The following is a 22,586-nucleotide window of genomic DNA, read 5'->3' on the forward strand; positions in this document are numbered from 1 at the left end:
CCCATGTCTTCTCCCTTTGCCTATGTCTCTGCCAATCTCTCTCTCTCTCTCTTTCTCTCTCTCTCTCTCTGTGTCTCTCATAAATAAATAAATAAATTCTTAAGAAAAAAAAAGAAATTTGCCCCAAAGTATATTTTATAGAACACTAGTTTCTTGGTCTACCAATAGGTATTGTATAAAAAGAAGAAAAAAATGATCAGGCAGCCCAGGTGACTCAGCGGTTTAGCACTGCTTTCAGCCCGGGGTGTGATCCTGGAGACCCAGATGGAGTCCCACGTCGGGCTCCCTGCATGGAGCCTGCTTCTCCCTCTGCCTGTGTCTCTGCCCCCACCTCTCTCTGTGTGTGTCTCATGAATAAATAAAATCTTTTAAAAAATGATAAAATTAAAAAAATAAAATTCCATTAAGGAATTTTTGTCCCTATCCTAAGAGCATTGGGAGTCACAGCAAAATCTTAAGTAACAGTGATGGGATAGGCTGACATGTTTGGCTTTAAATTTGCAAAAGATCACTCTGCCTGTTAAAGAGAGAATCAGAGGGTGCAAAAAGTCTGAAGGATATCAGTTAGGAGGCCACTGCTATGGGGCTTGACTGGGGGAGGTACTAGTGTCGGTAGTGAGAAGGGGACAGTGGAGAGCTACTTAGGGGGTACTATTTAGCAGAACTTGGTGATGGACTGGAGACACAACATCTGCAAACTTCATAGATGCCCACATAGGAACACGGACAAGTTCGCGCATGGAGCTTTTGTGAGCCTGTTTCCTCATCTGTAAACTGGAGGTTGGGGAGATTTTGCAAGAACATGCAGAATGGCTCCCATGAAGCTCAATGGCACACAAATGAGCTATGGCTATTATTTATGTGTAAGGCTCTTTATTAACATTCTTCCATTTCTACATTCATGCACTTCTCACTGACATACGCGCGTCACCATTCATCAGTTAGTTTGCCAAGATAAAGGAATCATGCCCCAAGATAACATGGAAAGAAAAAGCACCAAGACCACAGAGCCATATCAGGTTGGGCAAACAAAGAGGGTGCCAGTCTGGGCAGAGGCGAGGGTGTCTGCCCTGCTCCCCTGGCCTGCCCTAGGTCTCATGGTGGGATAAAATGAGCCTCAGACAGACACCATCAGAACTAGGCTATTCTTAAATGCCTCTTCTCTTATTAAAAATTATTTATAGTGGTGCCTGGCTGGCTTAGTCAGTAGAAGTTGTGACTCTTGATCTTGGGGTCATGAGTTCAAGCCTACATTGGGTGTAGAGATCACTTAAAATTTTTTTTTTAAGTTTTTTATTTTTTTTTAAAGAATATTTTTTATTTTTATTTATGATAGTCACACAGAGAGAGAGAGAGAGAGAGAGAGAGAGAGGCAGAGATATAGGCAGAGGGAGAAGCAGGCTCCATGCACCGGGAGCCCGATGTGGGATTCGATCCCGGGTCTCCAGGATCGCGCCCTGGGCCAAAGGCAGGCGCTAAACCGCTGCGCCACCCAGGGATTCCCCTAAGTTTTTTATTATAAAAGAAAAACAATCATTTTAGAAACACTTCTGAATTTTCTAAAACATTAAAAATTCCCCAAATTCTACCACATAAAAACCACCACTGCTAACTGACATTCTGGCAAATTTCTTTCTAATCTTTTATCTATGCAAATATAACACAGTTGAGAAAATGCTAATATACAATATGTAATTATTTGGGAAACTTTAAATACTATTATTATTATTCAAGAAATAAGTTTATATTTTCATTTTGTATTTTTATTTTTAAAAGATTTTATTTATTTACTATATCACAGCTTTAGTAGGTGGCTTAGCTGGCTCCTCTGGGGCAGGGATTCTCAGAAGGCTGCAAGTCAGGTGCTGGCCATGGCTGCTGGTCACAGACATCAGTTCCTTGCCACAAGGACCTCTCTAGAGAACTACTCACCACATGACAGTTAGCTTCCACTAGAACCAGGGCTCTAAGAGGAGGATGGTATGCAAGCAGGATGGAGGTCAGTCTTTTTGTATCCTAATCTAGGAAGTGACATCCCATGACTTTTGCTGTATTCTATTCACCAAAAGCCCTGTCACTGGGCCCAGTCACCCTCAAAGGGAGGGGATTACACAAAGGTGTGATACCAGCAGGTCTGGACCACTGGTAGCCATTTAAAGACCACCTACCACACTGGAATGTTGTGTGAGCATTTCTGACACTAGTAGAGTTCTTTCAAAATGCCTCTTTTAGGTATTATCCAAGAGGACCCATCTTTTTAAAATAAAGATTGAATAAGGATGCCTGGGTGGCTCAGCAGCTGAGTGTCTGCCTTTGGCTCAGGGCATGATCCCAGAGTCCCCAGATCAAGTCCCACATTGGGCTCCCTGTCTGGAGCCTGCTTCTCCCTCTGCCTATGTCTCTGCCTCTCTGTTTGTGTGTCTCTCATGTATAAATAAATAAATAAAATATTTAAAAAAAAAAGATCGAACCAATGATAGTGGCCTCACCTTGAAAAGTATTGCATTACTTTCCCCCAAATTCCTTACTAAAAATTGTTGGTTCTGCATTATCAAGAGAATTCATGGGCTTTGACTTAGAACATTAAAACTGAAATTTATTTAGGGGGGGCCTGGGTGGCTCATTCGGTTAAATGTCTGACTCTTGGTTTTGGCTCAGGTAATGAATGATCTCAGGGTCCTGGGATCTGGCTCCACCTCAGGCTCTGTGCTCAGCTGGGAGTCTGCTTGAGAATTCTCTCTCCCTCTGCCCCTCCCCCATTCATGGGCATGTTCTCTGTCACTCTCAAATAAATAAGTATTTTTTAGGGATCCCTGGGTGGCGCAGCGGTTTGGCGCCTGCCTTTGGCCCAGGGCACGATCCTGGAGACCCGGGATCGAATCCCACATCAGGCTCCCGGTGCATGGAGCCTGCTTCTCCCTCTGCCTGTGTCTCTGCCTCTCTCTCTCTCTGTGTGACTATCATAAATAAATTTAAAAAAAAAAGTATTTTTTAAAAACCAAACTGAAGTTTATTTATAAAATGTATTGTTTATGATCATTAAATAATTAAACTAATATTTATTCTGTAAATATCCCTCTATCGCAGTTACTATTGCTATATAACAAACCACCCCAAAATGTAAATGTATAACACAAACACCACCACTTATTTACTCATGACTCTGTATCTTGGGCGGGGCTTGGCAGGTGCAGCTGGTCTCTGCCAGGGAGCTCAACTGGGCCCCTGGCTAGAAGATGACTTCACTCAGCCAGGGTGGCTGTGAGATTAGCTGCATGCCTCTCACTCCCTCCACATCTCCCATCGTCCAGGGGCTGGCTCTCTTTGGGGGGCCTCTCTCTACTGCAAGGTAGTCAAGCTTCTTTATATCACAGCTGGCTCTAAGAGGGAAAAATGCAAGCATATGGTCACAGGGTACCACTTCTGTATGTCCTTTGGTCAAAGGAAAAGAGATTCAAAGGCAAGGGAAGATAGACACCACCTCTTGGTGGGAGGAGCAGTGTGCACACACAGGAAGGTGAGGTATGGTCTACCATCTTTGCTGGCCAGCTTTGTAGACAACCCAGCACACCTACTTATAGAAACCATCAGATCACCATCTGGGACAAGGCACTCAGTGTTCCTTTTCTAGCAGTCGTGTTAGGGACTGAATATTCTCACCAAAACACCCAATCCTAAGAGCAATGGTTGGTACCAGTGATATGGCAAATAAGAATGAAGCCTGTAGCAGAAACCCAGGCCTACTCTTCCCCAGCCTCACAGAGGAGGGTAAGCCACATGGTCTAACAAAAGAGTTAACGCATCCAGACAGTTCCTCTTGGGCTTGCAATAAACAATTAGAAAACCAGGGCGCCTAGGTGGCTCAGTCGGTTAACTGTCTGCCTTCAGCTCATATCATGATCCCAGGGTCCTGGGATGGAGTCCCACATCCAGCTCCCTGCTCAGCGAGGAGCCTAATTCTTCTTCTCCTTCCTACTTGTGCTTTCTCTCACTATCTCTGCCTCTCTCTCAAATAAAGATCTTTAAAAAAAAAATTAGGAATCTGGGAATACTTTGCAGAAAGACAGGGCAAAATCATGTAAAGAGCTCAAGACTGGGTAGTCAAGAGACCTGAAGTCTGGAGGTGACCTCTGCCGCACACTCTCTCTGTGTCTCTGAACAAATCAGGGACAAATCTGATCTGGATCCATTCCCAGGGAAGACTGTCAGGACCCAGGAGCTGGCTGGTTGTTTGCAAGGAAAGGCAGGGGGCACAGATAACTCCAAAGTGGCAGGGACAATGAGGCCAGGAGAGAATGTGGAGAGAGGAATGATCTGGGGATAAATATGATTTATGTAGAGGTTGTCATGATATATTTCTGTCTTCATTACAGAAGTCTTCCCTGCTCACTAAACGGAACTTGGAAAGTAATTTAAAAACAAGAAAGAAGAAAATGTTACCCCATCTTCCCACCATTCAATGTCATCACTTTCACCACTTGGGTGGACTATCCTAGTCTTTTTTCCTCTGTCTCGTGCAGTTATTCTTTTCAATATGTAGGAAGCAGCATAAGGTAGTGGGAAAAGTACGGTTTTTGATGTCAGAGATAGGAATAAAATCCTGGCTCTGTTACCCTTTTCAGGTAACATATATTGGGCACTCATGGTATCAAATGTTTGATCTGTATTAGCTCATTTAAGCCTCATAATAACCTACAAGGCCCCACATCGTGTTCAAGGAAACCAGCACAGAGGGGATAACTTGCCAAAGGCCACACAGACACTAAGTGGCAGATGAGAATTAAACCCAGGAGCCTGAGTCTAAAGGCCACATACTCAACCCCCATCCAGCTTTGCCTCCTGCTCTTCCCTCTGTGACCTGGATGGAGCTAGTAAACTTCTCTGCAAAATGGAAACTATTCTCAGAGTGGTTGTGAGCATAAGCAATCATCTGTGTCAAGTGCATTGGTTAGTATCTTAACTAAGGGTGGTTGCTTGAAACTTGAAAATGAGTTTATGCTTTAGGCAAGTAAAATCTGTGGTGAGGGTGGAAGGTCTGGCTGAAGTCAGAGTTGCAAGGCAGTAAAGCCCAGGGTTTAGGCACTAAAGCAATGGGATTTGCCTGTCTGGACGCCAATCTTACTCTGCCACCTGCCACATTACCTGTCGAAGCCTGTCTGTTCATCTGTATATTGAAGATAAAAATAGAACCTGCTTTCTTGGTTTGAGTATATGGGGCAATGTGTGGGAAGTGCTTAGGAACCTGAGGGTTTGGGCATTGTCAGTGCTTGATAAATATAGGTTTTTGTAATGGTGTGGATGGATATAATGATAAATTTATGGTTGTGTAATGTTAGCATAAGGTAATAGTCTCCTGTGTTAGGATTCTTGTGTGTATAAGGTATTGGGGGAGGCAGAAATCAACTCACAACAAAACCCTTTCTTCTCAGTAACTGCACAATCATTTGCTTCATTCCCAGCATAACATCACTGCCCTATGTCCACCACTGTGCCTGGGGCAGTGGAAGAAAAGCAGAAAATGCAAAGAAGGACAGACCCCAGATTCCACCCCCAACATCCATACTGTAGGCAGCTGGGGGGATATTGCAGTTCAGCCAGGAAAATGATCAAAGGATTGGCTAGAGGACCTAGTAGGTAAAGCTCCTCTAGATGAGAAATTAGGAAGAACGTTCCACTGGGCGGGGTTTGTTAAGTCATTGTGAAAAGGCGTGGAATCTCTTTTTTGGAAGAGCATTCTTAGGACCAATCTTGCTCTGTAGGAATGGTCTTTAAAAGGAGTTCTTCGCCCACTCTTCAAGGAGCCCTCGGTTCTGTGAAGGTCATTATCTCAACTAATTTGGTGAGCTGGAACCTCTAGCTTCCCAGAAGCAGGTGACCAGCTCCTGGCCAGGAGCACCCTCTTGGTGGGAGAGAAGACGGAACCTGTGTTCCAGGGGAGGAGGCAGCAGAACAGTGAGCTAACAAGGACTCCACTCCGACAGAGAGCCAGAATGTAAGTCTTAGTACAAGATAAAGAAGGACCTCAAACCAAATGGGACTCCTGCAGGTCCATCCGGGAAGCATGGAAGAGGGAATCGCCTGTAGCTCACTCTGGCAGGAAGGAGGGCTTCCCGGAGGTGGCAAGGGCGGTGACGCTGGAGCAGGCGTCCCGGATTCCAGTTCTCAAAGGTGCAGCCCCACAGCTTTGGGGATCTCTTCCCGCCACGAGATGGAAATGATTTCCCGGGGGCTGACGGCGCCGGCGAGATCCTGTGTGTCGGGCTTTCCCCCGTTTCTCCTCCCCCAGCCCTTTCACAAGCGCCTCGGGCCCGGGGCTGGGAATGGGGGCCTCGACCGGAAAGGGAGGCGGGAGGCAGCCGCCCCCGGCGCCCGCCCCCCGAGTGGGCGACTTCGCTGCAGCGTCCCGGCCCGTGCCGCCTCCGGGGATCGGGGATCGGGGATCGGGGATCGGGGCCCGGGGCCCGGGGCCCGGGGATCCGGCTGCACTTCTGGGCGCGGGGCCCGCCGCGAGGCTGGACTCGGCGGCGCGGGCGTGGAGCAGCCTGGAGGGACGCCGCCTAGGGCCGGGGCTCGGAGCCGCAGCCGGGGAGCAGCCCGCACCTGCAGGGGGGCCGCGGGGCGGCGGCTGCGCGGAGTTCGGCGGGGCAGGGCCCGCGGCGGTCGCGGCGTGTGGGCGGGGCCGGCGGTGCTGGGGCTCTGGTCCGCCCCGCCCCGGCCTCACTGACTCAGTTTCACCAGAAACCTGGGGAGGGAGGCGGCCGAGCCCCAGCGCACCCGGCACCGGGGCGGAAGCGGCGGCCGGAGCCGCGCAGGAAGCCGGGACCGGAACCTCGGCAGGCCCGGCCCCACCCCGCTCACCTGCGCAGGTAACCCGGGCCCCGGAGCGCGAGGCGGGGACGGAGCGGGCTCGGAGCATGTCTGGCCCTTTGTTCTGTGCTGCGGTGTGGGTCCGGGTACGTGAGCTCCTTAGCCGTCCTTCGGGCCGTCGGGCGGGGGCCGGCTCACCGCGGCGCGCGTGGGAGGGCCGGGCCGGCGTCCCCCGTCGCTCCCGCCGCGCGCGGTGCCCCCCGGCCCTGCCCTCGACTCCCGCCGGCCGGCGCGCTGGCTCGAAGCCTCCGGCCGACCCGCTGTCTCCCCGCGCGCCCCCTCCCCTCTGTCAGGTCGCCAGCACCCTCGGAGCCCAGAGGCCCGCAGCGTGAAGGTGAGCCCCGTGGGGAGGAGGGCGACGGCCCCGGGGAGGACGATGGCCTGCGTCCGCTCGTCTCGGGCCCGCGCCCCAGCGCTGGCCGTGTGGCTCCTGTGCGCGCTCCACCTCGCGGGCACCCAGGCCGGGCCGCCCCCGGGAGCCGCCTGCCTGGACCGCTTTACCGCCGGGGTGCCCGCCTTCGTGCTCGATACCGAGGCCTCGGTGAGCAACGGGGCCACCTTCCTGGGCTCCCCGACCGTGCGCCGCGGCTGGGACTGCGTGCGCGCCTGCTGCACCACCCAGAGCTGCAACCTGGCGCTGGTGGAGCTGCAGCCCGACGGCGGGGAGGACGCCATTGCCGCCTGCTTCTTAATGAACTGCCTCTACGAGCAGAACTTCGTGTGCAAGTTCGCGCCCAGGGAGGGCTTCATCAACTACCTCACGCGAGAGGTTTACCGCTCCTACCGCGAGCTGCGGACCCAGGGCTTCGGCGGTAAGACGAGGGGAGCGGGTTGGATGGACGTAGGGAGACTCGAAAGGGGGCTGGTTTTGGAGCCCTGGGGGAGGCGAGCATCCGAAAGGAGTGAGGAGGACAGCCTCGTTCTGCCCCGACTCCTTAGGACTAGGCGGTATAAACAGTACACAAAAGGGCAGCCTACGTGAGTGAATGGGGAGAGAGAATACTCTAGAGCCCAAACTCTAGGTCCGGAATTCGGGATGTTGAAAGGGCTGGTACTTCGTGATGTGCGTTTGGGAGAGAGGAGGCAGCTCCTCTCGGGATTCCCGATTGCTGACCCTGATAGGCTGAGTCAGGGAGTGAGTTGTCTGGAGGCCACCAGGTTACTAGCTAAGCACCCCTGGCCAAGCACTGTTCTGGGCACCTTGAGGCTCTGTCAAGTGAGCCTGGGCAAGAATAGTCTGCTCCTCTACTACTGGACTGGGACTGGTTAGCATCTCTCTTGCACCCCCTCTTCCCACCTATTGGCCTTTTGGTGGCCAGACCCCAGATGCTGAAGAACAAGCCCAGTCAGAGGTTGACCTCAAAGGGGAAGGGGTGGTGTTGTGGGCACTGTAGCCAGAGGCTCTGGGGGTGGGGGTGAGGAGGGTTGCCCAGTGAGTCAGCCCACTGGTATGTATACCTGGTAGGGGAGGGATGTCAGCTGTACAGGCAGGTGTGTGTGTGTACTTGGTGAGCCAGGCAGGGCTCTCCCAGCTTAGGATGTGGTAGCTAAGCTACCAGGTCTGCTCACCTTGTTTACTTCAAGGGATAAGGGCAAAGTGGAGGTTCCTCCTTCCTCCTGGGACTGAGAAGTTAGCTGGGATCAGGGCCCCGCCAGGGACCTTCGTTCCCCCATTCTTTCTGCCTGCTGTTCTGGCCAAGTGGGGCTCCAGGGCAGGGATGGGTCACAACTGATAACTTCTGTTAGCACTTTATAGTTTACTGATTGCTGTGCCACTCAACCTCTGACTTAGGCCTCCCGACAACTACTTCTGAAAAGGGTGCTATTAGCTGTCATCCCACCTTTTAAGTTAGGAAACTGACTCCTGTGGTAAATAATTTGCCCAGGATAGCACTGCCCATAAATGGGAGACGTGGGACTCAGCCCAGGCAGGATCTCCAAAAGTCCCGTGCTGTTTTTCCACACAAGACCATCCTTTTTGGTGGAAACCTAGCACTCTCACCCAAGACAGCCCAGCAGATGATAGAACCAGAGACGGGGAACTCAGAGGCCAGGTCTGGGCTGGTGCTCAGTTCTGGAAAGTAGGAAAAAAAAAAAAGACTTTCCAGCTTTTTCCTGGGCCAGGCTCTCTCTCAGGTTAAGGACCCACTCATCTCCCTATCCTACCAGTAGCTCTCCTGGCTCCACTGGAGAGGTAGGATGGGACTTCTGGGTGCAGGAGGTGGAGAGTGGGCACCATCTCTGAATCCCACTGGGCCAGGGCCTGAGCCCGTTCCACAAGGAAGTAGCAGAGAGTGTAGGTGGTGATGACTTTAATTGACTTGAGCTGCTTGTATCTTCCTGCTCTGATGCAGGGTCCATGGGAGTCCCACTCCAGGGCCAGAACCTAAAACTCTGGGTTCCAGTCAGGGAGATGAGCTGCATGGGGCCACATGATCTAGGGACCAGCCTTCCTCATTTGGAACACCCCCCACCCAAAACCCCACCCTGGACTGGCCTATTTGGCACAACATAGGGTGGAGTGGGGATTTCCTGGGTCATTTAGGGAGCCGGGTAGGATGTGAACTGAGTGTGAGCTCCAGGCCATTTTAAGGGTGCTGTAGTGCTTTGCGGGGTGGGGAGAGCTATTTGGTATCGAGGAGTCCATTCTCTGCTGAGTCTGGCTAGAGGTTGGATATGGGAAAGAACAGGATAAAGCCATCCTGGAGGCTCCACTGGATTGAGACAGGCAAGGTGGGCAGGTGCTCAGGTCATCTAAACCTTTTACTTTTGCCTTGGGTAGAGAAATCCTCCCCAGGGTGGGTTGGCTTGTTCCCCTTTCCCTGTTTGTGGCCAGGCCAGTCCAGTCTAGATTCCTACAGCCTCCCAAGCACCCTGCTCCTTCCTTCTCTCCAGTCACTTGCCTGCCCCCTCCTTCTACTGGAGGAGTGAGTGGCTTAGGAGGTGGAGCCTGTGTTTCCAGGAGATGCCTGGCAGCTGTGGGAGGGGCTGGCCTTACTGCCCCTCTGGCCCTTTGCCCTCTTGGGGATAGGAAGTAGGGAGTGGTAGGGTGGGGCATCTGCCCCTTGCTCCCAGGGCCTGGGGCTGGATGGCTGTTGCTGGTTCGGCCAGAGGCCTGACCCATCACTCCGCAGTCCACCCTTGGGGCTGGTGGGGCTAGCCTATCTGACTGCCAAGTGGTCTTGTCTTCAGCAGATGACTTTCTGAAAAATGTAAGGCGGGAGCCACCCCTGGGGGTTTGTCTCTCAGAAGCCACCCCAGAACCTGCCCCTGTTGGACACTTTACTGATTGCCGGCCAAGCCACCAGTGTGCAGGTTCGGTCCAGACAGGTGCTTTTCTTTCGTGCTCTTCAGGTTTTATTTCCCCCCAACCCCTGGAAGCCAGGAATGAGCCTTTGCTCATTCCTCTAGGCCTCTGCACCTGCATCTGACATATTTGTCTGTGGAAGCTCTCCCCTCCCAACCCTTCACTGTCAACTGTGTGTCCCGGTCTTCCCCCTGGGGTCCACCCTCTATAAGTTCCCCATTGGCTCTGCTTTCTCTGCCTCATCATAAAAGAATCTCTGTGACTCAACCTCCTACCAGCTGTTCTTATCTCTTTACCTTCTCTTCTTCCTTTCAGCTCACTCTTAGGCTTGGCATAACTCTCTGTAGAGCCTTAAGAGAGGGCAGTTTGACAGTATTCATCCAAACTGTAAACGGGGGCCCCTGGCTGGCTCGGTGGGAACAGCACGCGACTCTTGATCTCGGGACTATGAGCTCAAGCCCCACGTTGAGTGTAGGGGTTACTTAAATGGATAAATAAATAAAAACTTTTTGAAAACCCTGTAAATGCACATAACCCTCAACACAGTTCCACTTGTAGGAGTTCATCTTGCAGCTATTATATGTACATAAACCAACTTAACAGTTACTCACTGTAGCATTGTTTATAATAGGAAAGAATTGGAAACAATCTAAATGTCCGTCAACACATCCTATAATTGGACATGGTAGTGCTGTTTTAATAATAATAATAAACCTGAGACAATATGGTTTAGCTCTTAGTAGGAAAAGAAGAGGAAAAGAAAGAAAAAAGAATCTAAATCAAGAGAAGACTGGTGTGTTGGCTAACCAAGTTGTAAGTTCTGGTGCATTCACATAATGAGTACTGTGCAACCCAAAATAAGGGAGACTCTTTACATGTTGCTACAGAATTATTTCCAAAATGTGTCGTGGGGAGAACAGGAAGATGAACTTGCATGCTTCTGAATTCAATACTATCTCTTGATATTCACATACACACACATATAAAAAGTAAGAATGGGGGTGCCTGGGTGGCTCAGTTGGTTAAACATCTTCAGCTCAGGTCATGACCCCAGGATTGAATCCCTCATTGGGCTCCCCTCTCGGTGGAGAGTGTGCTTCTCCCTCTGCCCTTCCTCCCTGCTCATGATCTCTCTCTCTCTCTCTCTCTCAAATAAATAAATAAATAAATAAAATATTTTTAAAAAGTAAGAACAGATGCCTCTGGTGAGATGAACCTGAAAGATTAAGGAGAAAAAGGTTAAGAAAAGACAAGATTTAATTCTCACTACTTTTTTATGCTTTTTTGGGGGTAAGATTTTACTCTTTAAGTAATCTCTACCCCCAACATGGGACTCAAACTTACAACCCCTTGATCAGGAGTCCCATGCTAAGCCAGCCAGGTGCCCCAACTCTTAAGTACTTTTTTTTTTCTTTTGTGTTTTTGAATTGTCTATTTCATATATACATGTATTACCTAAGTTAAAAAAAAAAACCTGAGATTATAAAAAACAAATCAAAATCTAAGTAGGTGGGAGAACTGTAGCACAGAGTTTTAGAAAGACCATGAGCTATAGAGTCAGACCACGGTTCAGATCCCAGCTCTGCTGTTCAAAAACTGAGTGACCCTGGGCAAGTCATTTAACCTCTCTTGTGTCAGTTTTCTGATCTGGAAAGGGGCAAGAATGCAGTTGTGGCAGGATGGTTAGGAAGGTACATAACATAGATCAGGATTAGCAAACTTTATTTTTTTTTTTTAAAGATTTTATTTATTCACGAGAGACTCAGAGAGAGAGGCAGAAGGACTGTGAGGAGCCCATTGCAGGCCCAGACTGAGCCAAAGGCAGATGCTCAACCGCTGAGCCACCCAGGCATCCCAGGGATTAGCAAACTTTCTGTAAAAGGTTTCAAATAGGAAATATCTTATGATTTGTGGCCCATACAATCTCTGTCCCAGCCACTCAGCTCTCCTGTAATATGAAAGCAGCCTTTGACAATATCTAAACGAGTAAGTGAAGCTATTCCCATTCATGGACACAAATTTGAGTTTTAGGAGCGCCTAAGTGGCTCATTTGGTTGGGCATCTGCCTTTGGTTCAGGTCGTAGTCCCAGGGTCCTGCGATCGAGCCCTACATCAGGCTCCCTGCTCCTGGGGGAGCCTGCTTCTCCTTTTCCCTCTGCCTACCACTCCCTCTGCTCATGCTTTCCCCACCCCCCCAGTCAGGTAGATAAATAAAATCTTTAAAAAATCTTTTTGAGTTTTAGGTGCTTTTCCTATGACACAAAATACTCTTCTTTTGATTTTTTTCAACCATTTATTTATTTATTTGAAAATTTTATTTATTTATTAGTGAGAGACACAGAGAGACAGAGACAGGCATAGGCAGAGACATAGGCAGACGTAGGGCTCGATCCCAGGATCCTGGGATCATGACCTGAGCCAAAGGCAGATGCTCAACCACTGAGCCACCCAGATGCCCCTTTTTCAACCATTTAAAAGTGTAATAGGTAGTGGGCCAGATTTGGCCTGCGGGCCATAGTTTGCCAACTCTTAATGTAGACGATGCAGGGAGATGATATGTGGTGGCCAGCACACATTAAACTATCGGCAGCTTTGTTAATAGACACAACTCCATATCTTTCTCCAACTCTGGCCGCTCAGGAGTTCGCACGCACACTTCCTCTGTCTTCTGGTCACTTCTTTTGTTGGTCTTCCGCCTCTCAAGGTCAACGTCTCTGATTCAACCCCCAAGTTCTCTCTAGATCTGTTTTCCTTTCTGCCTGTTTCCCAATTCTTCCTGCACAGTTCACCCTGCCTGACAGACACGGAAACCTCAAGTGTGTCCAGCACACTTCTCACATCGTCCTTCCCATGCCCTTAGCTATCCCTCTAATTCAGACTACTCCCTTCGCACATGCCTGAACCGCAGTGCCAGTCCACTCTCTGGCCTTCCTCCGTAGAAGTCATTCCAGAAGGAGGGGTAACTAGCTGCTGCCTGGAGCTCAGGAGTGCCCCTGCTGCCCAGGCGCTTGGACCCCCCCTTCAGACTCCTGGACCTCGATCACAGATCTAGGAGGTCAACGTCTGTGCCACTGCTCATGGCTATGCCTGACCCCTTCCTGTAGCGCCAGCTGTTGAATATTTGAATGTCACTTCTGCTGTGTCCACGTGCTCTGGCTCTGTATTGAGGGCCCGTTGAGGTATGTCTCGCCCCGTTGGCCTTTTTCATGTCAGCCAGACCTGCCTTGCAAATTCCCAGCTCCTGACCTTTGCTCGCATTTTCTGCTGTTAGCAACAACGCAGCACATTCTTGCCCACAACCAAACAGCAACAACAAAAAAAAGCGGAAACAAAAGAATTAAAAAATCCTTTCTCCCTTTACCAGAAAGCCTTCCATCCTTCCTCTAACTTGCTGTGGCCTCTTCCCCCTCTGTGCATCCACTTCCTTGTCTTGGACACACACCGTGTTTTGCTCTATCTTGGTGCGTTTCTTCTCTGCATTTGCTTTCTGGTGCTTGGTGTTATCTGCCCAGCTGGACTGGAGGCCCCTCAAAGGCAGTGTATCAGTTCTGTGGCTGCTGAAACAAATTACTACAAACTGAGTGACTTCACACAACAGAAATGTATGGTTTTACAGTTCTGGAGGCCAGAAGTCCAAAATCCAGGTGTTGGCAGGGCCACGGTCTCTCTGAAGAGCGGGCTCGACTCCTTCCTTGCCTCTTGCCACCCCTGGCGGCTCCAGGCATTCTTCGGCTTGCGGCTGCATCACTCCAGTCCCTGCCTCTGTGTTCACATGGCTTTCCTTTATTCTGTTTTCTCCTCTTCTTTTATAAAGACACGTGTCATTGGATTGGCCTACCCAGCTAATCCAGAATGATCTCATAAGGAGATATTTAACTTAATTACTTATGCTACGACCCTTTTTCCAGAGAAGATCCCATTCACAAATTCTGGAGTTAGACATAGCCTTATATTTTGGGTCCCACCATTCATTCCATTACAGACAGGAATCCTGCCCTGTGCTTGTTTCTCATCTGGCCCCTAACTTGCCACTGGAGGAAGCCTCAGTCACGGGCATTGTCAGGTTGAGGGAGGGTGTGATTCCCGAGAGACCCCTTGTAAGGAGAGGCAGAGTCTATCTCAGGTGGTAAAGGCACCCTCCTCCTATGACTAAAGCCACCAAGGCTTGCTACGTTGCTGCCCAGGGACTCTCTGCTTCAGACTTCTACCAGGCCGGGCTTCTTAACAGCAATCCAGACCAGCAGAATGAGGGGTAGTAGTTAATTACATATTTATGTATTTGGCTTTTCAAAAATATTGTTACTTTAACTCTTTTTTTTTTTTTTTTTTATAAATTAGAATGTTTCTTTTTTTTAAATTTTTTTTTAAATTTTTATTTATTTATGATAGTCACAGAGAGAGAGAGAGAGGCAGAGACACAGGCAGAGGGAGAAGCAGGCTCCATGCACCGGGAGCCCGACGTGGGACTCGATCCCGGGTCTCCAGGATCGCGCCCTGGGCCAAAGGCAGGCGCCAAACCGCTGCGCCACCCAGGGATCCCCTATTTTTTTAAAAAAATTTTATTTATTTGAGAGAGAGCAGAAGCAGGGGGAGCAGCAGCAGGAGAGGGAGAAGCAGGCTCAGGCAGCCTGATGGGGGACTTGATTCCAGAGCGCTGAGATCGTGACCCGAGTCCAAGGCAGACACTTAACCGACTGAGCCACTCAGGTGCCCCCTTACTTTAGCCTTTTTTAAAAAAAACAATTAGCAAAAAAAAAAAAAAGAAAGAAAGAAAAAGCAATTAGCACAAGTACTTGCTTATTATAGAAAATGGGAATAAGCTCCTCTCCCATATATATTTTTTTCTTAAATGGGACCAAATAGCACATGCTATTCAGTATTTTGCTTCTGAAAGTAGGATTTACAACATTAAAAATGCCTTCAGTGTACCAAAGACATATCTAAGGAGAGAGTGGGATGTTGATTTAGTTGTGAGCCCCTGCTTGAGCCCCAGGCAGGCTGCTGAGTCCCAGGTTGGTCTCCGTGTGCATGTGGTCCACATTGCTCCCCACTTCTGGAGAGCTCTGGTCCATTCAGGGAGAGTTGACCTGACCTTACCTTCCTCCTCAGGGTCCCGGATTCCCAAGTCCTGGGCAGGCGTAGACTTGAAGGTACAGCCCCAGGAACCCCTGGTGCTGAAGGGTGTGGAGAACACAGATTGGTACCTCCTGCAGGGTGACACGGATGTCAGAATAGAGGTGAGACACTGGGCTGGCTCTCCAGCTCTCCAGGGCCACAGGCCAACCTGAGGTTCCAGGTGGGTGGGATGGGTAGAAGCTGAGGATCCATTTAATACCAAGTCCCTCTGCCCTCCCTATGGGGGGCTATGTGGCTGAGAGGACCTGGGGCAGCTGAAGGGTGTTGGGGGTTCTGGCCTAATGGCTACTCTTGTGTATAGAAGAGTGAGCCGGACCAGGTGAAGCTGTGGGGACTCAAGGAAGGCACCTACCGGTTCCAGCTGACAGGGGCTGACTCAGACAAGCCAGAGAGCACGGCCAACGTCACAGTTACTGTGCTGTCCGCCAAGCAGACAGAAGGTGAGGGAGGAGGTGGGGGGACAGAACCTGGAGCCAGCCCCCTCTGTTGATGGGGCCCCACAGGGACCCCTCACAAGCTTTCCTTCCCCCAGAATATTGCCTCGCATCCAACAAGGTGGGCCGCTGCCGCGGCTCCTTCCCCCGCTGGTACTACGACCCCAAAGAACAGATTTGCAAGAGTTTCGTTTACGGAGGTTGCTTGGGCAATAAGAACAACTATCTTCGGGAAGAGGAGTGCAAGCTAGCCTGCCGGGATGTGCAAGGTGGGCCTTTGTGAGGCAGCTTTGGGACTTAGGCGACTTCCCTCAGGGTGGGTGGTCTTTCTGCTGTTCAGGGCAGCGGCCAGGATTATTCTCCATTCCCAGGCACCCCCATCAGCTCGTCCCTGCCGGGACCTGGCCCTGACTCCTCTCATTCCTCTGTTTTTTCTTTCCCAGGCCCCTCCATGGATAGGCACCGTCCAGGTGAGCTTTGCTCCTTTCCCTATCAACCTCACCCCTGCTGTCAGGTCATGTCTTTGTTCTTGCTCCACCTCCCTTTGCCCAGCCCATTCCTGCACCCATTGGACATGGAAGGACCACAAGCACCCCACCTCTTTCAGCCCCCCACTCTGTTAGGATCTGCCCAGTTTGTGTGTAGGAGGGCTCGGGGCGTGCTGGGAGGGGAGCAGGGAACACGTCATAATGCCATGTTGGGGTAGAGAAGGCCAGGTAGATGATGGGCTCTTGGTACTCGGTGACCTATGCTCGAGCCTGATCTCACCCTCAACGCCATCCTGCCCCACCCAGTGTGCTCTGGCACCTGTCACCCCACTGAGTTCCGCTGCCGCAACGGCTGCTGCATCGACAGCTTCCTGGAGTGTGACGACACTCCCGACTGCCCTGATGCCTCCGATGAGGCCACCTGTGAGAAATGTGAGGACTGGGAGAGGGAAGGTCGGTGGGCTGCGGAGGGGAGGCCTGACTGTGCACCCTGTACCCCGGGAGACCCTCGTGGGGCCTGGGCCTCTGACCTTTCAGTTTTGCAGACACCAGTGGCTTCGAGGAGCTCCAGAACATCCACTTCCCCAGTGACAAAGGTGAGAGCCTCCCTGGGTCCCATGGGTCAGGACAGAGGCTGGCACTGCCATCCTTATGCACTGCTCCAGGGTGCCCGAGGAGTGTGCTGGGTGTGCCAGGCTATGGGTAGAAAGCTGGCGGGCTCCTGGGCTCTCTTCAGCTCTGTGTTTCCTAAGCATTGGGCTTCCTCTTAACACCTTCAGAGATTTAACCATGCCAGCATATCACTGAGATGTTGTTTACTTATCATTTTTCCTATATATCAAATGCTTTTTTTTTTTTTTTTTTTTTCAAATGCTTTTTAAACTTAATGTATTAGGGAAACCTGGGTGGCTCAGTGGTTAAGCGTCTGCCTTTGGCTCAGGTCATGATCCCAGGGTTCTGGGATTGAGTCCTGCATCAGGCCTGTTACAGGGAGCCTGCTTCTCCCTCTGCCTGTGTCTCTGCCTCTCTCTCTCTCTGTGTCTCATGAATAAATAAATAAAATTTAAAAACTGGTTTACAAAACAAAACAAAAAAACCCTTCATAACACTTAAAAAATAAAAATAAACTTACTGTATTAAAGAAAATTTCACATCACTAGCATACATGGAAAGCCACTATGACATGCTGCAGATCCAGATTAACTATTAAAATAACTGTAATAAAACAATGTTAATAAATTTTAGCTGGACATTGTTGCCTACGAGGGCTCAGACCTTGAACCTTCTTTGTGAAAAGATAGACCATCCGGGTGACTCAGTGGTTGAGCATCTGCATTTGGCTCAGGGCGTGATCCTGGGGTCCTGGGATCGAGTCCTGCATTGGGCACCCCATGAGGAGCCTCCTTCTCCCTCTGCCTGTGTCTCTGCCTCTCTCTGTGTCTCCAATGAATGAATGAATAAATAAATAAATAAATAAATCCTTGGGCGGGGGGAAGACCATCTGGTCCTGGAGAGAAAGCCAAGACCTTAACAAAATTAGAAAAGCTGAAAGAAAGAAAATTGAAAAAAGTAGTTACGTGAGTCAGTGTGGGTATTTTTGCGCCTAAAATTGTCGTCCAGCATCTATCTGTCTTTGCTTCTGTCAAAACTACAGAAAGGCCAGCTGTTGCTGGGGCCCCTCACTGAGACTAGCATGAGGTAGCTCAGGAGGTGGCAAGCAGCAACCATGTGGAGCCTGGTGGATGGTGGCAGGGAGGCCCCCCCCATGGACTCACTCACCCACTGGCCTGCTCCTTATTCCCCAGGGCACTGTGTGGACCTGCCAGACACAGGCCTCTGCTTAGAGAACATCCCACGCTGGTACTACAACCCCTTCAGTGAACGCTGCGCCCGTTTTACCTATGGTGGTTGTTATGGCAACAAGAACAATTTTGAGGAGGAGCAGCAGTGTCTTGCATCCTGTCGTGGCATCTCCAGTGAGCTGGGCAGTGGGGCGCAGAGGCTGGGGAAGGGAAAGGCACTCTGCTCTGGTCCCAGTTCATCAGAGTACCTGGAATGGCAGTGGAACAGGGTGGCAGAGGGTGGTCTGGGGGCACTGAGGAGCAGCCATCTCCAAGCCTTTAGTATTCTCTTGTTTCTCTCCTCATGATTTTGTAGAGAAGGATGTTTTCGGCCTGCGGCGCGAAAGCCCTGTTCCCAACATAGGTAAGCCTGGTCTGCTCTCTCATGGGTGAGTAGCTATCCTGTCAGGGATCAACTGTACATGATTGGTTGTGGCCGCCTAAACCTGAGTTGAGGATCCTGAGGTTGGCTAAAGGGACAGTGCCACAGTCCGTGGTGATACCTGCCATGGGTAGAGGAAGGAAGCACAGTAGAGCACATGTCCTGTGTTTGCCACCAGAGTCCCAAGCTTTTCCTTGAGCCCAGCTGCTCGTGTGCTGGAGGTCATTCCACACCTGGCACCTGTTTGACTTGGTCCCTTTTGCACAGAGTGCGGGCAGACACGCAAGCTGAGCCCTGGGAGCTCTCCTCCATTACGCCCCTTCTTCCAGGCTCTGTGGAAGTGGTCATTGCAGTGCTCCTGGTCACCTGCATCGTGGTGGTGGTGGTCATATTGGGTTACTGCTTCTTCAAGAACCAGAGAAAGAGCTTCTACAGACACCGCCACAGCCACCACCACCACCCCCAACCGCCTACCCCTGCCAGCTCCACAGTCTCCACCACAGAGGACACGGAGCACCTGGTCTATAACCACACAACTCGGCCCCTCTGAAGCTAGGGCTGCCTTGGCCCTTCAACCTAAGGCTCTCACAGGCTCTTTCCAGCTCTTGCCTAGCCCTCTGCTTCCTCCTTGCCAAGATGGAAGCCTGGGCTAGGGAAGACTTTGGGACCAGACTCCTCCAGCCTGGGAGATGTCTTAACTAAGCTTAGGCTTCTCGTTCCTGAGAAAGCTCCAGGGTCTGGGAGGAACAGAAAACCTTTGAGCCCAGGGTTCCATGCACAGATGGACCTGTCTGCCTAGGATTTCAGAAGAAGTTGGAGTTTGTTTCTTGTTCAAAGCTGCCTGTCCCCACCCTGTGGCGTCAGGAAGGGGCTTGGAACAATGTCAGAAGCTGAAGGACCCCCAGTCCTGCCCTTCAAAGCTGGTCCTCCCACCCTGCATGGTCCAGGGCGGGGGAGTGGGGGGAGGACCTCCCTGTATATTTTGTGCTGTATAGAGTTGCTTTTTTGTTTATTTAATGCCATGGGGATGGATAAGAGGAGTGGGAAGAGGCAGCCTCTTCCCTTGGCCCAAGAGTGAGGCCTGGTCTGGTCTGGCCTAGCCTGCGGTGCCTGATGTGCTGTATCCTCCCCACATGCCCCAGGGCTCTCAGGTATCATACCCCTCCCGTTCCCCTGCCTTCCACAGGCCCCAGTACACCCACAGTGTAATAAAATGGTTGGTTCTGTGAGGCTGCTGCCTCTGCTCTGTGGGCCAGGAGAGGGACAGGGCTGCTGGGGGGAGATGGGACCGCCCTGTACAACCGGTTCAGGTTTGGCCACCCTGTTTAGCAGGTTTTCCCACCCTTCCCGAAACTGCCCCAGCCCCTGAGGGTGGAAAGAATTGCCAGATTTGACCACCAGAGGGGAGGGGTGAGAGGGCCAGGGTAGAAGGGGCCCGGGGAGGCTGTAGTGCTGCCCAGTAGTAGCATTTCTTCCTGGTTGGAGCCTGTAAATAAGCCTGCTCAGTAGCTGGGTCAGATCCTAACTGAGCCTGTACTGGAGAATTCAGGGGAGGGAGGGAGGGAGGGAGCACGGGGTTGCACCCTGGTCCTTATCTTCACTCCTTTTTGTGTGGGGGCCCAGGTGACCACTGTCTCCGCTGCCCACCACTGCCCACCCACAGAAGCTTTGGCTTCTTCACAGGAGTGTAGTTGCTCCCCAGGCTCTGAATTAAGGCCTACGAGCCTTTAGTTGAGGTATTCTAACCCACACCCCTCCATTCATTTCTGCCACTTTTTGTTTGGTGTCAAAAAAAAAGGTGGATGCCTAGGTGGCATAGCAGTTAAGCGTCTGCCTTCAGCTCAGGGCGTGATCCTGGAGTTTCAGGATCGAGTCCCACATCGGGCTCCCTGCATGGAGCCTGCTTCTCTCTCTCTGCCTGTGTCTCTGCCTCTCTCTGTGTCTCATGAATAAATACATAAAATTAAAAAAAAAAAAAAGGCGTGCCATCCTTTAATGCATTTCTTCAACAAATTATATTTTGAGCTTCCATGTGCCACACACAGCCAGTCTGATATTGTCAAGATACGCACACTGGAAACAGTGTGTACGTGCTTTATGTATCTTGAGTGATTGCCTTGGCACACAGCCCAGTGATAAAAGTATATTATCCCCCAAATCCAGGAAGCTGACTCAGCAAAGCTGACTCCCAGGGTCCTAGACTGGTACTGGAAGACCATATTCAAATCCCAACATGACTCCTAGTCTTACCAAAGATACTTTTAGATTGTGATGATCGCTATAGAGAAAAATAACATGGAGGGGCACCTGGGTGGCAGTCAGTTGGGCGTCCAACTCTTGCTTTCCACTCTGGTCATGATCTCACGGTCATGGGATCGAGCCCTGCATCAGGCTCTGTGCTTGGCGCAGTCTGGTTGGTTTTCTCTCTTTTCTCCCCTGCCCCTCCTGCTCATGGATTCTCTCTCAAATAAATAAATCTTAAGAAAAAAATGAAGATGTGAGGTTGGGAGCTACAAATGACTGAAGGTAAAGGTACATATTTGACTCCTATAAGAGTACAATTCAATGAATTTCTGTAACTACACACCCAGGAGATGAGCACCCTGGTCAAGAAGCAGAACCTTGGGGTGCCTGAGTAGTTTAGCTGGGCATCTGCCTTTGGCTCAGGTCGTGCATGATCTTAGAGTCCTAGGATCGAGCCCCACATCAGGCTCCTCCCTCTGCCCCTCACCTTGCTTGTGCTCTCTCACTCTTAGTCTCTGACAAATAAATCTTGGGGGTTGGGGAGTAGAACCTTTCTGGGCCTCCTTTTGATGGCTAACTCTCACTTATGTGTTTTTGTATGTGTTGCACTCAGCCTGGACCACATCCTCCTTTCTCGTCTTTCAGCCTAATTGTTTCACAAATGCTCCCACGCACACTCACGTGGGAGACACACCCTGGTGTCTGCTAGTAGAACAATGAGCAGCGAGTGCCCCCTTCTCCTTCCTGTTTACTTACCTGTCTTTCCTCTGGGTTGTAAACTCTGGAGACAACAGGTGGTATCTTAGTCGTCTCTGGATCTCCATCACCCCATATCCCCTCCATGACCTTAGTAAATGGTAGTGGATAGATGGCAGGGGCAGGGCTTGTCACTCTGCTTTGGCCGCTCCTGTTCCATGGGGCATTGAATTTCGACTTTCTATACCATGCCAGCCATTCATCTGTCCTTCAAGGCTCAAAATGGGGGGACAAACCCCCTTATCCCTTAGATCTCTGAAGCGCTTCCAAGGCTGAGGTGATGACTCAAGAAATTCTGTATCCCAATGCCTACAACAGTGATCAACACAAAATAAATGCTTAATAAGTGTTTGTTGGCCAGAAAGGAACATCCTCCTCCTAGGGAGGGGTGGAGATGAAGTGAGACGATGCCAGGCAAAGTGCCATTCCCAGTGAAATCAGGGATGCAGGAAGGGCTCAGCAGGTCAACTAGGACGACGGGAGGAAGGATCGCACAGGGGCCGCTAGGGGGCGCTCCCACCACTACCAGGCGCAGTGTTTTCACTGCAGGGGTTTGAGCAAAGGTGCACAGTCCCAGACAGGTAGCGAGTGTGGAGCAATGATGGCTGAGATGCAGCCCCCGCTCTTCTGGAAACTACACTGTGGAGTGCAGGCAAAAGGAATGCAAATACCGTAAGAAAACAGTTTGGTTCCCAAACCGCTTGTTTCTATCACCTTCCCAGCCACCCTCTTTTCCATCCCACCCAAGTAACTCCCTGTCTCAGAACTTTCACACCTCCATTCCTTTGCACAGGCTGTTGCCTCTCCTCAAATGCCTCTTTGCCCTGGTAAGCTCTGCTTAACCCTGTGATGAAGCTCAAAAAGCCTTCACTGTTTCTCCCAGCCAAAGCCCATTGATGCCCTCTCCATTCTCCCATGCTGTGTACAGCTCTGGGGCCCGCACGTGGCCCATGGTAGTACATATTTCTGCACATCAAAGGGAGGAGGCTCCTTGGGCAGGACTGGGGCTGGGGTCTTTTTTTTTTTCCTTCTTAAGTTCATTTAAGTAACCTCTACACTCAATATGGGACTCAAGTCCACAATCCCGAGATCAAGAGTCACATGCTCCTCTGACTGCAGGCAGTCAGGTGC

General features: G+C 50.7%; 1 protein-coding gene across 2 annotated transcripts; it reads left to right on the top strand.

Annotated features, from left to right (window-relative positions):
- Positions 1 to 6,723: 6,723 nt before the first annotated feature.
- On the top strand, positions 6,724 to 19,684 carry SPINT1 (serine peptidase inhibitor, Kunitz type 1). Of its 2 annotated transcripts, none has more exons than XM_072809712.1 (11): positions 6,724 to 6,866; positions 7,161 to 7,679; positions 15,284 to 15,411; positions 15,612 to 15,750; positions 15,843 to 16,013; positions 16,188 to 16,214; positions 16,539 to 16,664; positions 16,778 to 16,828; positions 18,038 to 18,208; positions 18,390 to 18,437; positions 18,785 to 19,684. In XM_072809712.1, exons 2-11 carry the CDS (start codon positions 7,244 to 7,246, stop codon positions 19,003 to 19,005), a joined length of 1,518 nt encoding a protein of 505 aa, XP_072665813.1. In that variant the 5' UTR covers positions 6,724 to 6,866; positions 7,161 to 7,243; the 3' UTR covers positions 19,006 to 19,684. The 2 variants fall into 2 exon arrangements, with proteins under 2 accessions (XP_072665813.1, XP_072665814.1); XM_072809713.1 differs by having other exon boundaries at positions 6,769 to 6,953.
- Positions 19,685 to 22,586: the final 2,902 nt, after the last annotated feature.

Source organism: Canis lupus, chromosome 32 (genome assembly GCF_048164855.1).
Source record: "Canis lupus baileyi chromosome 32, mCanLup2.hap1, whole genome shotgun sequence".
NCBI lineage: Eukaryota > Metazoa > Chordata > Mammalia > Carnivora > Canidae > Canis > Canis lupus.